Raw genomic sequence first — 21,824 nt, 5'->3', positions numbered from 1 at the left:
ACTTACCATCTTCCCTACAGCCAGCTAAAAGACCATGGTAGAGATGTTCTCTAATGTTTCTTGTGTGGTTTTATGACTGTCTTAAAGAGAAAGAGCAAGCATGTGAACTAATTATACTGTCACTTTTCCAGAGAACAACCCCAAATAGTTTATTCCATACATGAGTAGGTACTCAAGAAACAGAAAGAGTAATCTGTGTTGCACACTCATGTCTTGAGACCTCAAACAACCCTGAAAAGTTAAGTAAATGTGCACTCATCCATAAAATAAAAATAAATAAAAAATATTTGGTATTCTACAGAGAAAAGCTCACCTCCCCCACTTCATATATTTATTCACTTCTGTGAAGGCACCAATGAGTCACATAGCAATTCTCTAAATTATACAGAGTACCTCACAAAATTGTTTAACCCAATTACAGGCAAATTCCTTACTGCCCCAGAGAGTGGATAAAGAGATTCAATACATTTGCACACATACAAGGCCTTTTCTGTGCCTCTTATGTACATCTTTCCAAAGGCTTCTGCCCAGTGACAGTTACCTGCTAATGTTATAGAATGACTGCCTGTGCATTCACAAACAGATAATAAAGAGCACCACTAAGTAGTATTTAGAAAGATAAACCTTTGTTTCCGGGTTTCAAGGAACAAGAAGAACAAACTTATTGCGTGCATGTGAAAGTTTTCTGCTTTCCTACAGCTGTTTGCTGGGCATGGTGCAGCAATATGTTGGACAGGTGTAAGCAGGGCTACCCCTCTTCTTCATTAAAGAAGTAAAAAGTATATTAAGAAAAATAAAGTATTAAAGAGCTTCCATAGAAGCTATGCAGTGATGTGTGACTCACAGCACTTAGATGTCACAGGCAAGTTGCATCAGATTAAATGTAGAGCTCTACAGCTGACCTTTTAAGATACAAAATAAATGCCTAAAAGACAGCAATTGGCCCCCAAAGTCCCTTTTCTTTCCTTTGACTAGAAAGAGAACTTACTTTGTAAACATCTAAAATAAACAGGATTTTTGCTGACTGATTGCAGTAAAGACATATATTTTTATTTTTTTGAACTTCCTTTCATACCTTTTTATCATATCATGCTTGTCTTCACACTTGGTGCTGACTTGAGTGTGCTGCTCAGCTGCCTCTCGATACCTTTGAGTACTGGAGACAGAGTATCTTCACTAGCCTCAACCTATACCAGTGGTAATAATCCCAGCTGATTCAGAAAAACAAACAAACAAAAAAACAAAACACCACCAACAAAATAAACCTACAAACGTAGCCTCTAATGTAGCAGATAACAGATTTAGTGGCTATTTCAGAAACTCTCAGGCAACCAAGAATTTCATAAAGGTAGTCCTGAAGCCATTTTAAATCCTTCCAGTTACTGTTGGAGTAAAATATTAAATTTTAATATAGTTACCTGAAAGGGGTGCAGGGAAGAAATAGCTGCTTTTAGTACAACACAGAACTATGAACCAATTTTTATTAACATTTTCTGTGTGAAAATTATGATAGTGGTGAGAGGCTCTTCTATCTGCCTTTGAGGATAATAAAAAGCACTGCAGTAATTGCAGAGCACTTGAGGTATTCTCTCAGTGCTCTGTGATTTTTCATTTCATAGACATTTACAAATTACTGGTTATTTCACAGCTCCAGGACCTGTCTTCAACAAAATTATGGAAGAAATATAATTTCTAACCCCCTCTGGTGTCATGGTGGCTTAGCACTTGGAGGGATGGGGAGTGCATTCTAGGTGGTCCTTAAGATAGTGATATAAGGGTTAACTCGAAGCATGAAACAGTTTGAGAAACTATTGATATACAATAATGCAGCACATAAGCAGAGGTTGTCTTTCTCATCAGAAATAGGCAAGTGTCAGACTAATTCAAAAATGGCACAATAAAAAGATTTTTTCTTAAATTAATCCAGCAGTGAAAAGGTCACTACAACAGTCTTTAGATGAAACTATCAGATAGAATAAATGGGTAAGATCCACTACTTTTCCCTCCTCATGGACCTGGCCCGCAGCATTTCTGGAATAACGTTATACTGTGTAATCAGATCTGTTGCATGAAGTAACCCTTTACCCAAAATAAATGTATAAACCTCACAAACTGTGTTTTCACAGTATAGCACTGCCACAAGAAGGAAAAAAGTTTTGCCATAACATCTCAAGCAGAACACCAGCATACCTGCACTAAGAACCAGAGGGAGTTCATAGCAGGATAAGATATGTTAAAAGCAATATTACTGCTAGGATTAGATTTCTGTCCAGGATCCACTTCTCCTAAGTGAATGTACTAAAGTAAAACAGAAAGACAAGCTCACTCTTGTGTTAGCAGTATTATTATTATTATTATTTAATTATGGGTCAGGAATCAACGGTCAATCATCCTTACACTAATCTTTCTAAGGGCTTTGGTAACTCTGAAATCAGAGACTGTCTGAGGTAAAGAGCGGTTCACCAGTGCTGGTTAAATGAAGACCAACAAGAACATGCTGTAGCTCATGTGATGGAGTTTGTGGAGATATTCCTTTATTAGTTTGCATATCAATAAAAAAAAAAAAAAAAAAGCACACTGACTCAGGCCTCCTAATGCTTACAAGCTGGTTCCTCGAATTAATCAAATATTCAAGAGAACATAACCAACACCATGGCATATGAAGTTTGTCTTTTTAAAATGCATAAATGGCTTTTCTTTCTTCCAGTGGACCAGATTTACATACTTTTTACTTTGGCTTCACTCTATTGTTCCTATTATCACTAATAGAACTAATCTTTGGTTAAATCTTTTGACAAAGTCTTTTCTTAATCAATCTTTTGTTAAATTTAGCATAGATGCTTTAAGGTAACCATTTTGTTTGAAGGTAAGCCATAAATATTCCTAAATTTTTATTCTCTACAGAGGTCACAGTAATTATACTGAAGTTCTTCTCTGGTAAAAAATAATTGTTCAAGTTTGGTAGCCTAGGGCATACGCTCAATCAGGTGAATACACCTCCTACTCCACTTCAGACAGCCTCTGATTTCAGAGCTACAAAACACTTCATGTAGATTGGTAAAAATATACATGATTATTGATTCACTGGCCACTAAGATTAAAATGAAATTCCTTTAGAAACTATTAGTATTGTTATGATACTTTTGTAAGAGACACAAGAAGCTGTAGAAAAAAAAAACTGAAGATATCTATAGAAAACAAGAAAACTTTCAACAACGTACAGATGAGCTAAATGAGTCTAGCTGCATAGACAAAATAATTATTATTACAAAAATAATTGTTTCTCAGTTGCATTGTTTTGAAGCAAGTTTTACTTAAAAGCCATCTGGATAGAGATTCCTAAATCATTTCAAGAATGAGAAGTTTAAAAATCACAAAACCTAAGAGAAAGGTAAGAAACACCTAATGTCAGCCTAAAGCAAACAATACAATTGATGGAGCAATTAAAGCTTTCCACCTATGCCAAATTATAGAGCAAGCTGAGAGAAAAAGATCTTGTTTATATTATGAGAAAACGAGCATCCTAGAGCAAAGGCAATAGATTTAAGTGAGTTAATTGGAGCAAATAGTCCCATATAGCATTTTTTTGTTTCCTGAGATATCATTATGAAAAGATTCTGGAGCTAGAAATCTTCTTACAGCATATCAAATTCAACTTTGGTACATATTGGCTGAGAATGGACCACCTGAGAAACATTTACCCCACATTGGCATGAAGTCTGGGAGAACTTTTCTTTATTAAAAGCTGAATTAATTTAGTAAAATATGACTTCTGCTCAGCTACTTGCACTGTAATGAACAAGTTGGTAATTAATTACTTACACCTTTATCAGTACAATGTTGGAGTCTGTTTTATTTTTCAGACAAAGGGGTATTTTCAGTAAATGTGGAAAAATAATAGTAAGTACTATGAAAAGAACATATTTCTGGAGAAAATTAGTTATGTGTAATTATCAAAGCCAGTTTTCTTTCTTCAACATGAACTCCACATATATTCCTAGTGACAGAAAACTGATTTCTACCAGAGCCTTAAGACTTCAAAAGCAACTATCTTTTAATGATACAAGTGACTTCTATATCTAAGATCTGATGATTTCATACTGGAAAAGACTAGAACCTGCTGATTCCCAAAAAAAACTTTGCTAGCATCAGGGCTATAACACACGTGAAACAGTTTTCATATAAAAGCAACAACCATAGAAAGGGTCCCTCTTTTCTCCACACCAATCTCACTTTTTGAGCTTCTCAAAGAAAGATCAAAATACTTTTGCCATCAGAGAAGCCACTGTGAACAGCTATCAAACAAATGGTAAACTGTCACGTAAATTATGGAGTATAGCTAATTCTCTGTCACCTACCAATAGCAGCCATAGAACCAACTGAGTAACAGATATAGAGAGGGAAAAACAAATAAGTGCGGTGTTTTTTTGTTTGTTTGTTTGTTTGTTTGTTTTTTTCTTACTTATGTGCATACTGGAACCAACTTTTTTATAGTTTCCTGAAAGAAAACACCAAACTGTGAGATCTAATGCCGTATTTATTGTATTTAAATTACAGAAGCAAAGATGCCTACGTTGTCAGTCAGATATTTTGTTTAACAGAAAGCTGAACAGAAGAGCATCTGCTGTCTAAGAACTGGCATCAGTCAGTGAGCCTTGCAGACTTGCAGGGACATGCAAATGACAGATAAGGCAAAGGGGGAAAGATTATAGTGAGAGCTGCCACCACTTCATAACATTGACATTGTACATTTTAGGGTGAGAAGCAGCAGTCAGCTGCAGAAACCAAGCAGACCCATTTTTCTCCATTTGGATAAAATCACCCTGAAATGGCCATATTCCCATAGAAAATAGGTGATCTGCCAGAACTGAAGGAGATGAAGGGCAACAAGTTTTACTCTTTTTGCCTGCAGATAACCTCTGGCAGGCAACAAACACAGTGAATTAGAGAGGGACATCCTGGCACATAACAATAGCAGGTCCAGGTAAAATCATAGAATCATTAGGTTGGAAAAGCCCTCCAAGATCATCTGCTCCAGCCATCACCCCACTACCAATTTCACCCACTAAACCATGTCCCTAAGCACCAAGTCCAACCTTTCCAAACTTTCGACCAAGTAATGGTTGTTGATTGCCTTGGAGAAGCTGGTTGTCTCAGACTAACGATGCAATATCATCATCTTGTACTTTTGTTTCTCTTTGCAATATCTGTTCACACCAGACCCAGGCAACATTAGTACTATTGTTACATAGGCATGGCTGGAAAAAGGCTGTGTGCTTAGCAGAGAAGATGAGAACAATTTTGGTGCAGAATGCAACCCAGATATCAAACCCATGAAACAGGCTCCTTGGCTCAGAATAATTTCAGAGCAACTTGTGTCTAATTCATGTCCACATCGACATCAATATTGTGATAGGCCAGTTCCCAAAATTAACTATAACATTTCCAAGGTCTTTACCAACAATAGAGAACAGCAAATGTTGAAAAAACAGATGCAGTGGTTTCAGGTGGGGGGGGGGGGGGGGGGGGGGAGGAGGTTAAAACTGAAATGTGTCTTGATACTACATAAGGTAACATGACATGTTATAATATGAAAAATTCAGTGCTATGACAGAAGTAAGATGTAAATAAGAGGAAAAGTTTTCATTTTTCCTTCACACCCGCTAGACTGGTTTGCTAGTTTTCATGTTGTTTTGTGCTCCTTATGACCTAAGCAGGGCAGGTGAACAAAAGAGTGAAGCATATGTAGCGGTTAAAAGTTGTCTTGTAGCATGGCTTCAGGCCTAAGTGAATTATTCACCAGTGACTCAGCACATCTTCTATGAGCAGGAATATGGCTACTGGCTTATTTTTGTATCCAGGAAAAACATCTGATTAAGATAAACGAGTTAGAAAGAAATTTACCACTTACCACCAAAGCTATAAATAATGTCTGCAAATGACCAACTACTGGCAGTGTTCCTTGAAAATATTTTTAGATACCTTATCATATCACATTTAACCTAAAATGTATTATACTGCGGTCAACAACATTAAAGGGTTAATAACATTAGCTTCCCTTAAGCTTCTTGATGTCTTATTTGAATTTCTAAGTAAGGTTAGGACAGGATAGAAATCTCCCATTTAATGCTTAGTATGCTACAAAAATGAGACATGAATAATACCAAAAGACAAGTTACTTCAAATTTTGCTTTCCTTTCCCCCATAATACTGAGGCTGTTTGAACACCAGACAGCATAGTGAGATACAGATACTTCAACCCAAGGCATTCCTTTTCTATATTAAAATGGAAAGTCTTATTATTAAGAATTATGGAGGCTTTTAACCATGGATCATACATGCTTTTATCTTCTGTGCCCACAACAAATTTTTCCTCAGGTGGTCAGACGCAGTACTTGGCCTTCTAGACTTAGAACTGATATGAAGTTTCCTTTAAAATGAGTAAAGCTGTTTCCATTGTTGTATCATTTAGTTCAAGAGGAAAGAAAAAAAAAAGCTCGAGGCATTGGTTCTACATTTTTAAATTTGCAGCACAGGTACAGGACAGTTAAATAAGAGCTCCAAAAGCCTTTTGTTCTACAGGAAGATAAGTAAGGAACTTGCCTAGACTCGCACCAGTTTGCACTATGGTAGTCTTGTCCCATGGATCTGGTAGTCAAGCAACAATTAGCTGTGGCTAAGTATACAAGCCCGTTTCTGCTATCTTATATCAGAAGGTGTTCATTTATGATGAATTTACATCCTGATTAAAAATATATAATAATAATAATAATAATAATAATAATAATAGAACTGGACAATATTTAGTAATGTTTGCTTAAGGAATTCCAGAGTGTTTTGGAACACCACAAATAAGCAAATAAGCTACTCTGCACTTAGAGAGTGAAGGATCATCTTCAATCCTGTCAGTCAGACAGTGGATATAGCTGTGAATGCAATTGCAGCCTTGACTCTAGCTAGCTAAGGCTACTGCTGGTCTCCCATTAGGACCAGTAATGTGGAATACAGCACAAGCTGCTAAATCTGACTGCAAAAAATTGTTAAGTCAGGTATTAATAAACCACATGTTGTCAGAGCTAGAACTATTACTGTATCCAACCAATTAATTTAAACTTACCTTTGCCATATCAACTGTTGTGATTGTAGTGTACACATGACTTTGTTTTTTCACCATGTTCAACAACCCATGATCAGAAATTATGCAGTCAGGAGCAAGAGACTTCCATCAGTGATTCTCCCAACACACCGTGATCCCAAACTGACCATTTGACCAGGACAGGCAGATGGAAAGTTCACCCAGAAGAGCCAGATGACAATTGATGCTCTGAGCAATACTTGGTATTTCCACCCAGCCTCTCACACAAGCTGCAGACATGCAAAACAAGCTCCTATTCACAAGGAAGAAAATGACAAAGAGAAAAATGTAGCACAGGAATGTGCCTACATCCTCTGTCTCTATTTGAGAAGAGCACTTCCTTGTGATATGTTATGCAAACATGTAGGAAAACAACACATCTTTTTCCTGAAGAGCTTATCACCTAGAAAGCCAAAACAAAGACAGGGAGAATGAAAAGATGCAGAGAGACATGAGGTGATTTATGCAAGGAATTAGTAACAATGTTGTTCCCACTATATTTTAAGCTTGCTGTTTTTGTTTTAGACCTGAGACTTGTATGCCCATAACTTCAAGTAAGGTCAGGCAGGGATCAAAAACTTTTTTGGCTTACAGTCTAACATGATGTCCGCAGCTTCCCACATGAATCAAGTGCCTGGTAAGACTCTGGACAGACACTACTGGGAGGTGGATTTATGTTGGGATTTGGACCTTTATTTTGAAACAAAATTAACCTTTCAAGAGACTCTGGGTGTAGCAGCAAGGGTTATTTACAAGTGTTAGTATCTGAAACGCAGTGAATTATACACCTAAAACTACCCAAATTAGCTGGAGTACACCAAGGACATAACAGAAAGGAGAGCTAAGCGCTCGTATGATAAACAAACACATTAGTAGCACACACTAAAACATGCCAGTGATTACCTCTGTTTACAGTCTGGGTTTTCTCTCACTGCTATAGGGTATGGCAGTCTTACACCTACTGCAGCAATAGAGGTTGTGTAGTCACACTTTAAACTAGACGATTTGGGCGCTTGGCATTGTAACCACAGCGGTACAGGTATCAGCATGAACTAATCTCCCTAGCATTTGCCCAGCTCCTCAGGTGGGCTTTACAGAAAAATGTGCTCCTTGATCTACCAACATAGACCTATCAGCAGCTGTGAAGCTAGTTTAAAGCTAGCTTAGCTATATCCTCTTGTATTGCTGTCATTCCTTTAGAGAGGGATCTTGAGAAAAACTTGTCTGCAGAAGGTGTTCAGAAAAGTGCTGTGAAAATTGAAGTCCTTTCACAGGCTCTGTATCAGTTCTCACCAGTCTGGAGTGTTGCAAAAGACAAAGTACGATCCCAATAAGCAGGAGTAGCATACAGGGAAACGTCTAGTGGAATTTTGTGGAATTTGTTTCAAGCGCCAATACCAAAACCCCAAATTATTGTGCGCTATAAGGATATGCTAACAGCAACAGAATAGTTGAACCATCCAAACAGAAAGTATGACATACAACAGTAAATGAATTAATTAAACCAGTGAATCAATAACTTTGGGAGCTACTTTGCACAGCCTGAAGAAAAATGAGAACAGGGAGAAATCACTACATTTACTTTTAAGTAATACTTGGGAAAAGAGTTCATAAGGCATGTATCCATAACTGGTCAACTCACTACTTAAGAGCCCATTGAGCCCTGCTAGCAGAAATACAAGGTTGATAATTTGATAATTTAAGACACTGAATTTTGCAGGAATTGCTAGATAAAATCAAATTAAGGTAATCAATGGTGAAAAAGGATCTCCACATAAAAGAGCTGTGTTGTTTGTTGTTGTTGTTTGTTTTGTCTTCTTCCTTGATACACACATCAGTAAAAAGAAAAACTTGCCTATTAAGTGATCATGACAAGTATCACTAGCTTGGAGGATAACATCGTGTTGATATGGTTTTGTTTTATGAACCACTTTTAAAGAAGCTTTTCACAAAGTCCTTTAGGAGCTACGCTGAATTAGGATTGATTTGTTTAATGGCTGCAGCAGAGCAGGAAAAAAAAAAAAAGAGTCAACAAATGGAGGAACACACAACTAGAATTACATTTTACAATGCATTTTGTACCTATAGACTACTCCAACTTGCAGACAATGCCAGTATTAGGTTTCAATTGATTTTTACATGCTGACATACCATTTAGCTACTAAAGGCACTAGACTACACTGTACCAGACATATTCCCCTATGTGAGATTTGTAAGGCTCCCATTTAACTGAACTGTACTGTGTAACAAACTTCTGAGAAACCATCACAAACAACACATAAGCCACAAAATGGGAACAGTAAAGATAGTCTTTTCAAGATCATTCAGTATGAGACAACAATTTACAGCAAATCATAACTAGCATCATTAAAGAACAAACATTCAGTAGGGACAAGTAGCTTCATCTGGCAAGCCACAAAAAAAGCCTATCCCATAATTCTGAAAAATAATTTTTCACATTTTCTCCTAAAACCCATAAAGTAAGATTTTACAGGATGACCGAGAAGTCAAAACATTCATGCCTGTACTGAACAAGGGCATACAAGAAAACAATTTTGAAAATCAGGAGGCAGATGAGAGCTGGTCTTTTAAGAGAAGAGTTAGGCAGAAAGAAACCTGGACTGAGCTGAGTTTACTGTATTGTGTTCCATGGCTACTGGCTGAAGACTTTCAAAGTCATCTCCTTTGTTTTAGGATTAAAAGGAGGAAAAAATAAGCACATTTCTTTCAGGCAAGTAATGTTTGTTATGCATGTAGAAAGACTGCAGCAAATAGGATCCAACTTCTACAGACAGATACATGTCTTAAGAATGAAATTTTATTCCTACAACCTTGTATCTAAGGGAAAACAACCAGCAAAAATAAAATGAACCCTTAAGAAAAGCTCAGCCTAAGGATCTTGTCTGAGACAATAGCAGCTTTATCATTCTCTTTAGGGAAACCAGAAGCAAGTCTGCCCTGTGACATGAAAGCAGGACTCCCTGTTACTATGTAGTATGAGATGTTGAGGTGTGTACTATGAGAACACCTTGACTGCCTTGGAAGACCACAGTCATATTTTCTGTGACTGAGATGCCACAGAGCATGCTCAAGGGATTGTGTTACAGTGAAGGAAAGAACAAGGAGGATGTGAGAGAGGAGTATAAGTGATATATAAAAATGCTCACAATAGAAATTTACACTAGCTAGCAAATGTCTCTCTACACTTATGCTACCATATTCATCTTAAAACACAAACAAATGAACTGTAGTATTTAAACAAATTTACATAGAGAACTTCAAGTTATCTCAGAAGATCTGTGCAAGCAGCCATAAAGATAAAAATGAAATCTTGTAGTTCCTGAGGCAGCTGCGTAAAACATGTAGATTTATACATAGAGAAGCTCCAAATGAATAATGGCCAGGTGTTCTCAATTTCCATTCATTAAAGAAGCTTTTTGTTTCTAAACTAGAACTTTGCCAATGGTTTGTCAAACCAGAGAGTATTATTCTTGGGTACGACATCAACAATAACCTTTCTGTATATCACTGCTTCTATGAAATAATTTACATCAAGACAAAGAGATTTCACAGTGACTAGTCCTGATATGTATTTGCTATTTTTGATACTCAGTTTGAGGCCATTTGGAGAGTTTCAGGGAAAACCATCTAACACTTTCTAAAGAATGGGTTTTCTTCAGTTGGTCTCCTAAGCTTTTTTACATGGAGTCACTTGTGAAAAATAGTCATTCCAAATTTTCAGGAATGGGTACCTACAGAAAGGATATAGCTATATTAACAGACCTAGATGAGTGAATCTGGATGTTTTGTTGTTAATTTCTTAGACACAAAGAAAATTCACTTTCCCACAGGAGCAGAAAATCACATCAGCCGACATAGCCTAACACTAGCTGCACCTCTGAGAGAAGGGTACATGGTCTACCCCTTCAGCTTGCTGTCTGACTTCAGCTTGCTGCTGCTGAGATGACTCTAGTGGGACCTAAAGATAGGGAGGGAAATCCCAGGAGATAGTATTTGTAGTTGCGGTTACTATTTAGTAGTTCAACACCTGCTCACTGGAAACTAGAAAGCAGATACATTCATTTTACTGAGGCCACTGCACAGCCATCCAACTGTAAACATTTTTTTACCACCCTTGACTTAAATCTAGTATAAGTGGGTGACCTAGAACTGAATGATTCTGTTTCACAACAACAAACCTCTGAAAGATAGACATTGTATGCCTGCATTTCCTTTCACTAAGCAGTAGTTCCTTACTGAGAGCATTTGCATTCACAGTGTCACTTTTTTATGATAACAGAGGTTTCACAGAAGATTAAAGATTTGCTATCTGGAGATGCTTAGGGAGACAGTAGCTAAGTAAAAATACATTAAGGAAAAAAAAATCCAATAATGAAAGGAAAACAATTTTCCTATATCTACACATGCTTTTCTTAGGAAAGAACAGTGAGACTGTTCACTGTTATTTGCTAGGCAACAATTTCACAAACAGAAATAAATCCCACTGAATTCCTGTGAATTAGCTTTAAAAATAGATTAAGCATAAACACAATCCTTACCATAAGTCATGCAGGAGTAAAACTGGAGGGCAAAAACTGAAGGAATTAATAAGGTGTTCTCAGTACTTGATAAGGTGAAGCTGACAGCAGCCTGTAGCAACTTAGCAAGCTAAAGGGAAAAGGAAGGTTTTTTCCTTCAGCTCAGTCCCCTTCAAATATACTTGCAACAGAAAGAGGGAGTTGTTAACCCTGTAACACTGACATTTTAAAAGCAGAGATAATTATAAACAAGGTGAACAAACCCTACCAAGCAAATGGGTTTAAGTGGAATACTTACAAGGTCCCTTTTTTTTTTTTTTTAAGAGCTAAATATGTGCTAGACAATTTTAACGAGGCAGTGCAAACTGGAATTATCTCAAAATACATTCACTCAGAGATAACACTATCCAATTTCTGTTTGGTTCAGGATTTCACTCACAGTAGCAAATACTTATCCTGTGTAATTAAAAGAAGCATTCATACAAGGAACATGAGGTTCTTGAATATGAATTTAAATATAGCAGCCTAAGAAAGCAGTTAAGATTAAGAATGGATTGAAGTTCTAAATAAAATCATTTACAATCCCTACACTTTAGAAAGCTCAATAGATGTATGTATATAATAAATTTTGAATTCAAGGTATCAGATGTCAGCTAGAGTAAACTGTTTAAATAAGTTGATAGGATGATAGTACCTGTGTGTAAGGACCTTAAACATTTTCATACTGGAGTTGTTGTCAAAGCCTTTACCTACATCTTTCGTATATGATTACTTCTACTACAACATAACAATGAAGTGTTTTTCTGTTATTTGTTTTTTGGTTTGTTTGTTTTTACACTGGCTAAGTCTGAGCAATGCTAAAGCAAAATATGGTTCTACTCTGAAATAGCTCAGTAGATTTGCTCTATTGACACTCAGCCAGATTCTGTCACTTCAGTACCAGTTTCTCAGAGGTATTTAGATAATGTTAACAACTAAAATTAAGTTGTAGATCTTTCATTTCTTGTTTATTTCCAAGCACATCAAGATCAAGAAGGTGACTGGGAACAGCCAGATGGAGTTCTCAGGAAAAAATCGTGCCTCAGCAAACTGATTGCCTTCTACCAGTCATCTACTATTTGTGATGACTGATAGCATGGATGAGAGGAGAACTGTAGATGTTGTTTATCTTGATTTTTGCAAGGTCTTTGATGTGTTTTCCCACAGCAGTCTTAAAGCCAAATTAAGGAGATACAAAATGGAAAAGCAGTGTTGAGAATTGCCTGGCCATCCTGGCTCAAAAGTTTATCACCAGAATTAGTAGGCACAAAGTACATCTAGTGGCTACTAACCAGAGGCATTCCTCAGGGAACAACACCGGGACCAATACTGTCTTTATTAATGACCTGGATGATGGGACAGAAAGCACTCTTAACAAGTTTGCAAATGACATTAAACTGGACAGAACAGCAAAATACACTGGAAGCCCTGTATTTGAAATGGGGTAGCTCACTGTATGGGCTTACTGGATAGGGAATAACTGGTTGGGGAGCAGCTCTGCTAAAAAAGATCTTCGAACAAACTCAACATGAGCCAGCAATGTGCCCTTAAAGGTCAAGAGTATCCAGAGCTTTATTAATAGAAGCATAGCCAGCAGATCCAACAGGGTGATCCTTCACCTCTGTTTGGCACTCGTGGCACCACCTTTGGAGCACTCTGCAGTTTTAGCTTCCCCAGTACAAAAAAGACGTTGACATACTGGAACAAGTCCAGCACAGGGCAGCCAGGATGGTCAACAGGATGGAGCACTGGGCATATGAGGACAACCTGAGAGAGATGGTTTGTTTAGCCTTGAGAGGAGATAGGTAAAGGGAAATATTGCAGTCTACAGGTGTCTATACTGGCAGGTTGTAGTGGATACAGAATCAGACTCTTCTCAAAGATACACAGGGCAAAGATGTGAGGCATCAGGAATAAGTTGGAACTTGGAAAATTCTGATTAGATACAAGGAAAATGGGTGGCCAGGCACTGGAACAGGGGTCCAGAGAAGCTACGGGAGCTTCATCGTTGTAGGTATTCAGAACTCAACTGGGCAAGGCCTTGAGCAACCCAATCTAGCTGACCTAATTTCCTTGTTTTGAGTAAGGACAACACCAGCTGGCATCCAGACCCTCCAAATTATGTAATGAATAATTCTGTGACCCTAGCCCTTCAGATTACACAAACAGAAAAGAGGTAAATGAGGCACTTCCTTCAATATCTCCTGTGTGTCTTGGTGTCTCCACCTAAAACATCTACAAAACTGATTTCTAAAATTCTTGTCAACTTTACACTGAGAAATGGATTCTATCTACTTAAATTATCATTGGATCATCTTCAGTATACTGTCTGACCATGTAGTGTTTATCTTCTCACTGTTGGCTCCTAACCTGATTAAATAAAAAAGGTAACAAACTATCATCACATCACAAGAAAAAAAAAAAAAAAAAAAAAAAAAAAGATTCAGGGATGTTTTCAGGATTCCACAAGAAATCTGTGGGAGACCTGAGAATTTCACACGCAGTTCCTTAATCTTAGGATAACCATAACCTTTAAGGTGACCTTTCTTCTTTGTACAGTAAGAAGTGGAAAATAATTTACAAAGATAATGCAAAGGTAAAGGTACTGGAATGCAACGCCATCACATATTTCTGAAAAACTCATAAGTCTCTCAAATTACCGATAGAGGTAATCTGGTGGCAGATTATTGCAGGTGGCAGTATGTGACTGCAAAATCCTGTGGTGCATCTTTAAAAAATGGAAAGTGGGAATAAAAGTAATGAATAAGCCAAGTGAAAGAAATGCCATATGATACTGCAGATTTGGTATTGCCACAAATCATACTTTTATATAGTCAATTTCCAGAGTCTAGCTTCATTTTAAACATCTTGTGCTGAATCAGCCAACCATGGGTGCCATGGACCGACTGTAACTGTTTTAAAGCAAGATCCATGTTTTTTGATTCTGCCTTTCAAGGAGATGAGGCTGGCCTAGCCACAGGAACATATAGCACCATGCACAATGCCAGGTCACTTCCACTAAACAAGATGTGAAAAACTATTTAGCATATAATACAATAAGCTTCTAGCTTTTAACTAGCCGTGATAAATATTTTGAGTGCATTACCTGGAATATGTTATCCCCACCCTCTGATTCCAATAATAATAATAATAATAATAATAATAATAATAATAATAATAGTAATAATAATAAAGATCTTTCTGAATCGTATGTGTGTGGGGAGAAATCTCAAAATCATCAAGGTGTTACTGTATTACAAAGTTAAATGTGTGGGTAGTTCTCTTCTTAAAGTTTTATGTGCTTGTGAAGATTAGATAATATGTCAGAACAGTTAGGAGAGGATTGGGAATCCTAATTGCAGTTCTTCTTCAGTAGACTTAGTTCTCTGGCTGACCTGTTAATAAAGACAACCCTTGGACCATGGAGTGAATTACTGAAGCAGAGCAAGGCGTAATGGCCTGATGCAGTATTAATGCTAATGCTGAATTACATATTATTTAGGCCAAGCAGTAATATAGAAAAGGATATTTCCAGTGCTGACTAAATAGGGAATGGAAGGAAGAAAATTGCTGACTTCAGTGATGACTCTGTATGCAGAAGGAAGGTTTCTCTTACTATGAACAATGGTGCAAAATATAACTTTTTCACTTAAAATTATTGATGTGAAAAAGACAGACCAAATTCTCAATAAATATCAGGTTGCTATATCAAAGATTGATTAATTATTTTAAAAAAGAATATGTTTTGCTAGGAATTGAAGTAAAGAAAGATGGATACAAAGAATGATGGGAAGTGGAACCAGGACAGCTCAGACAAAGCATAGAGCTGTATTCTTACTTAAATACCTGTAGTGTCTGTAAGCCATATGTACCAAGTATGTGTGATGCTGAGGTTAATTATCAGTGTGGGCGGAGGCTTGTAATGAGGCCCTTGGAACTTATAAAGGTATTTGGCATGTTCTACCTGTGGTTAGAGGCAAATGAAACGTAATAAAACAAGACAATTCACCTTAGTACACTTCAGTGTTTCACCCTACCCAAGAAATATAAGACTTGTCTAAAGAGTATGGTCTTTGTATTATGTGGTATTAAATTTACAAGATTCTGCCCGTGTACAAAAATGAATTTGCACCAGACTTTTATGAAAATATATTTTCAGCTCTAAGCAAGCAAGATAGCAGAAAAGCTATGGGATAAAGATTTGAAACAGTGCACAAAGCAGCAGAAGTTATAAAATCCTAGTTAATATACATGAGAAAATAATTAGTATGCATTGAAGCCTTGGAAAGAAAGCAGATGCACAAGCATTTTTACTGTAGATAAATGCAGTGTGGCTGCTGCTGAATGTAAAATGCAGAAGACAACTTTTTTCATATTCTTCGTCATGCTTGATGATCTTGCAGTGGTTTGGGATGATAATTAAGTAGCAAACTCATGGAAATTAATGTTTTACCTAGTCTATTTAATCCCATTTCCAGGATGTGACTGTATGGGTTGGAATCAAGTATCCCTGTTGTCTGACAGATACTATTACTATATGCTGAGAAGAAAAAAGAAAAAAGAGAGGGAAAACAAAAACAAAACAAAACAAACAAACAAACAAACAAACAAAAAAACCAGACATAATAAAAAGCCCGCATTTAAAATATTATAAATTTGTGGGGAGGGAGTGGACAGGTTCTGTTCTATAGACCAGTAGCCAGATCTGGCAGTTGTTGTCATCATTGTAAAATACAATAATATTATTTCCTTTGCTTTCCCTGCTTTCAATGCTTCATTGTACACATTGTTCATTAGCTCTCTTTTGGGGACTGTTGAAGATCACAAAGACTTCTAGCCTTTTGAAAGAAAACTAGATAAATCACTCTGGCACCCTGAAAACCTATGGAAAAGACTATTTCCTTTCCCATTCCCACAAAATCAGGGTGCAAATTACACCAAGAATAGATATTCTGAGCAACTGCTGATATCTTGGTATTTGAGCTTACTATAAATATTCACAATATCTGGTGACAAACATAATCTTTCCCACTTCTCTTACTGTAACTATTAGATACATAACTAAAAGTTAGCTAAGCCATAGTAGATTTATTCTCCTTTGGTATTTACAATAATCAACATCCCAAGCAGAAGTAGGATTTGGCTAGTTTCAAGATTTGAAATGCAAGAGATCTATTGTGTGCAGTAGTATTGGGAAATTTTAAAATACATTTACAGGTATAGTTGCAAAGATACTATATATGATGTGAGAAAATACTCAAAAACTATTAAAGAGTGACTTTCCTGATACATAGCATAAAAGAGGATTAAAGGATCTCTATACTTTGCCATTGGTGAAGGGACAGGAAAGAAGAAGTAAATTTAGAGCCAGGCTGTAGTCTACATTGAAAATCACAGCTACTGTTTTTATATCATTTGCAAGTGCTTATGTTTGAACCCCAGGGACTTTGACTGTCTTCTTGTTTGATGAGGCTGTTCAGCACCTTACACTCACTCCAAGAGCTCATCTTTCCATCTACATGACTGATGTCAGTGCACTGGAAGCAAGTACTGGTACAAGCCAGCAGAACCAGACAAATTCTGTATAGAGAAAAGAAAGTGATAGAATGCAGTCCTCTGTATAAATCTGATTATATTTCTAATTTTTTAGAAGTCCTGCAAAGAGGAGCAGCATCAGAACTAGAATAGAAAATATTGTCCTGTGAAAAGCTTTGCCAGTGCTACTCACAGACCCTCCAAAAACTAGCTCTGAAATGTAACCACTTGTCTTGCCAAAAGCATCCTTTTCTGCACAGTAGTCCAAACCTTCTCTCCCTCCTTGCCATTAAGCAAACATTAAAAGCCCATTCACAATTTTCTATTGTTCCCAGAAGATTTCTGGCTACTACAGAGCTAGACAGCAGAAGTACAAGCAGTCACATGTTCATCGACCATCTTTTAATTTACACTCCCTTCCAGAACAGCACACTTCTGAAACCTCATCAGTTTCTTAAAACAAATTACACATCAGTTCTGACAGATTGAAATTGAAGCAAAGCTCAGCAGGACTCATCAATTCTCAGCAAAGACTAAATAGCATAGTGAGCTATTTCTAATGCCTGTCTAAAGAGTTTTTAAAAATATGCATATGGACACCTTTAACTAACATACTGTTTCATCATGAGTAACTGAAGGCAAATTGCAGCTGTCAAAATCAGAGAACAAAACATCTTTATGAAATATTGATATTTTGTGATAAATGTCACTAGCACACAACTTATTATATCTACTATATCTTTTTGATATTTCAGACCAAATTGTACCATTTGGGTGCTGAGCTCCATTGTCATTTTTTGTGCTCCCTCATGTATCAGAAGAAATTGGTCCTGCTGCTCTAGGGTATAAAGAAATCTCTTGTATCTTGAAATAAATTGAAAAAAGGAGAAAGAGGAAAAGAGCTATCTTACGGCCATTATGCATGTATTGTAAAGAAGAATTTGCAAATTTTGAATCAAGACAGTGCCAATCAGATGCAATTGGAGCAAAGTTCAGTAGCCTTCCAAACATTACATACTCTGCATTTTCTTTTTTTTTTTCTCTCACTTTTTTTTTCTTAAAAAATCTACCTTAAATTATCAATGGAACAAAAAGATATACAGTACACAAATTTAAAATCTCTGTCTTCACAATCAATATCCACTTGACATTGTCTATAGTTTGACATGGATGATCACTGTTTTCATTTTTGTGTTGTTTTTTGATCGGTTTTAGAGTTATCTTTAGACTCCTCAAATACCTACCGAGGAGACTCAGAAGAGGAAATTTCTGCCCACTTCTGTAGGGACAAAGGATACCCCTTCTGATATCTCTTATCTCTTTCCTGGCATCTGGTACCTGGTCTCCTGAAAAGGATGTTTTTTTCTTCAACTGAATGCCGCTACTCCAAGGCACAACCCATTGGATACAATTCAGATAAGCATTTTAGTTTATAGCAGTTTTGGGGGTTACATACATATCTATGAAGTGCTGTTGTAAGAAGATGAACAAAATTCCCAACTAGTATCTAACCATTTCTGCCTCTTTTTTTTTTAAGGCCACATTCCATAGGTAGTCCTATGGAAGCCAAGAATGGAGGACATATACATGCATATGCCTCCATGGATACACACATGGGAGGGGTATGTAACCCCTCCTATCTGAGTTGATTTGTTAAATTAAAGAGAGCAGTTTCCTTCTATGCAACAAATTCACAGAAGAAAATGCTAAGAAGTAACTGCAGCTCATTTGGACCAGACAGAGAATATTCTTCCCTTTGGTCCAGGACTGCAACCAATTGATTGTTGCATTGATTGTGCAACGTATGCCCGATCTAAAATCCCCAAAGTCAAAAGAAATCTTTTCACTGACTTTTGTGGCTTTGAATCCAGTTCATAGTCTACAGTACAACCTGCATTTCCCCCTCAGATCAATAAAACACCAAACAAAATATTCACTATGTAGGGTAATCCATCCTGCTCCAGCACTGTAGCAGACAAATGGTATGCCCTTTATTGAAGCCCACAATGAATAAATGAGACTTTCTGCAAGTTTTATATGTTCATCAATGTTCATTATTTCTAAATTGATTTTCTAAGGTCTGAAATATTCTTCTACCTGCCCTTACTATATGTTCTTACTTCAGTTTCTTTGACTGTTACTGAAAGTCTTGTGGCTCTGATTCCAGGCTGAAAATTCTCTATGCTTTTATGACTACAGGATGAAATAGTGCTAATTAAAACTTTCACTAAAGAAGGGTGGGAAAGGGCTTAAGAAGGTGAATACTCATCAGCAGTTTATAGGCCAATAAATGAGTTTACTGAATTGAATATCTGTAGCAATGGGAAATTTCAAACGAATATTACATAATATTCACAGGAAACAAAGCTTGTATCCAACCTTGGGGCATTGTTTCAGAAATCTCTTTCTATGAATAAAGTGAAATCTGGCCACCTGACATGCACTTTTCAGACCAATATTTAGTCACAATAATTACTGTTCATTTTGAAAGTTAATCTAGTTCTCACATCTTTGTCTTCTGTGTAGTTTGTGGAGGCCACTGATGCAATAGGATATCAGTAAAGAAAATGACAGCTTTCTATATGGAGTATGTGAAACTTTCAGGATGATATGTTGTAGCTTGGAGACTGTTAGGTCAGTTAAGACAATCATGACAGGTCACCAGATGTACCGCCTTTGCCATTCCACCCACAAAGCCATTCCTGTCACGAGCTGAATTTTCTACAGGCAACTTACAAACTCCATTGCTGCTGCTAGCAGTGTAGTGTTTCAGCCAGGCACCCCCTTGGGTGTGCCAAGAGTTCTCCTGAGGGAACTGTTATAAATTACTCTTTTAGCCAGAAAGTATATTATTAGTATATTAGTATATTGAGTAAGCGATCAGCAAGCAAAACAGCGCTGGACGGCCGGGGAGTCCATGCTCCTCCAAACGGCGCGCACCCCCCCCCTTTTTCGCAGTCCCCTTTTATCATCAAGTTCTTCTGGGGTTACGTAGCCCCTTCCTAGTACTGTGGCTGCGTCGACTGTTGCTAGGGGGTCGTCTCTGGTCCCTCTGGTGGTCGCGTGGATGAAGGCAGTAGTCTTCCTCTGCTGGGTATGTGGTGTTTTCCCCTCCTTAATTGGTCATGTTAGTTTGTCTTAAGACAGGGCAGTGGGTTATCGGTTTGGCAATTATATTGTTTATGCAAAGTTCTCTCAATCTTATGTCCGAGACATCAACAGGCAGGATGTCTCAAGGTTCTTACCACCGCCTGGGTGACTCCTTTTGTTCCTTCTTAATATAGCCATGAGAAATAATGAACAAACATTCTTTATACTTCACAGGAACCACATGCAAAACACTGGGCTCCTTACCCAGATGCTCTTCTGTGTCCAACTTCTGCTGGACTGTGACTAAGCTCAAACCTTTGAGACATGGACAATATGGTTTCACACTGATTTCAGGCCTTGCTGCATCCTAAATTCCCACTGTTGAAATCTGATGGTTGTGGGTTTTGTGGTCTCCAGGATTAGAGCTGCTGCAACATCCCAAGTGCACGGTGGCATCGATAAAATGTGGCCACAGAAGAAGGTGACTGAATGCTTAACCACTCCTTGAAGAGAACTGATGCTTTGGCAGCAAATGAAGATTGAAGCTGATCATGAGAATACACCTTGGCAAAACAAAACAAAACAAAACAACAACAAAAAACACTAAGAAAGATATTAAAAGGTTGAACCAAAGTCGCTGGGAGCAAATGTGAGGAGACGTGAGTTACTGCTCAAACATAATTTAAGCAATTGCTGCAGAAATTATTGGGGGAGTCTCCTGGGTCTGTTAGGAGGTCAAATTATATCGGAATAGCTCATTCTTGCTTCAGATCCTCTCATTGGTGCATTTTGACATTTTCTAGGACTTCTGACTCATCTGGCCTAAAGAACAGATGTTATTTGGGACTGGCAGCAGCAGCAATGAAGAGAATATCTGCTCTCTTCAGTAAGAGGTTGCAATACAGAGACAGAGGTTGTGACGACACGATGCATTTGCTGCAGTAATGAAACTGGTGCAAGTTCTCCCCTGCCTGCTTGGTGCTCACACATGACGCCTTGTTGCTAAAATGACTTAGGCTCTGAAAGGATACTCCTCAAATACTTAATTTTGCTGTGGATCACATCAGTGACTCAAATTTACCACACAGTTCTGGAAAAATATTGTACTACAATAGGTGAAGTTGTAGACCTGGGTATCATGAGCAGGAACATGAAGCCAGAAGGATGTAAAGGGAGAAGTATGTAATGCCATTATGCCCTTGGAAACAAAACTTATTTAAAGAAACTGAAGAAGACAAGATGCCCATTTTGTATGTGGGTATATTTACTCTTTTAGCCTGAAAGAAATTTTTCTCTATGGATGGTAACTAATTAATACCAAGTAAATGACAGTAAAGGTACCTAAATGCTCTTTGGAGCATCAATCCACACACAAATCATTACTTTCTCTTCATCCAATGCTGCTTTACTAGAGAGAAAAATCTCACTGCAATCTTAATTATGAAGCTTTGATGAAGCTCCACAGTACAGAAAGAATGGAAATTTCA

General features: G+C 37.4%; 1 protein-coding gene across 9 annotated transcripts in view; it reads right to left on the bottom strand.

The window, feature by feature from the left end:
- The window catches only part of LOC308187879 (uncharacterized protein), a 77,830-nt gene extending 57,086 nt beyond the window's left edge, over positions 1-20,744 (bottom strand). For 4 of the 9 annotated variants that reach the window (XM_080576308.1, XM_080576306.1, XM_080576307.1 and 1 more), the window contains exon 1: positions 7,118-20,744. In XM_080576308.1, coding sequence (XP_080432434.1) covers positions 7,118-7,174 — 57 coding nt within the window. In that variant the 5' untranslated portion in view covers positions 7,175-20,744. Of the gene's footprint in view, positions 1-6 lie in introns of all 9 variants that reach the window. The other 5 variants (XR_013944967.1, XR_013944968.1, XR_013944969.1 and 2 more) reach the window with 5 other exon arrangements.
- Positions 20,745-21,824: the final 1,080 nt, after the last annotated feature.

The sequence above is a fragment of the Anser brachyrhynchus genome, assembly GCF_964034855.1.
Source record: "Anser brachyrhynchus genome assembly, chromosome: 1".
Classification (NCBI taxonomy): Eukaryota; Metazoa; Chordata; class Aves; order Anseriformes; family Anatidae; genus Anser; species Anser brachyrhynchus.
Note: the sequence above shows the minus strand (reverse complement) of the source record. Positions and strands in the feature narration are given on the sequence as shown.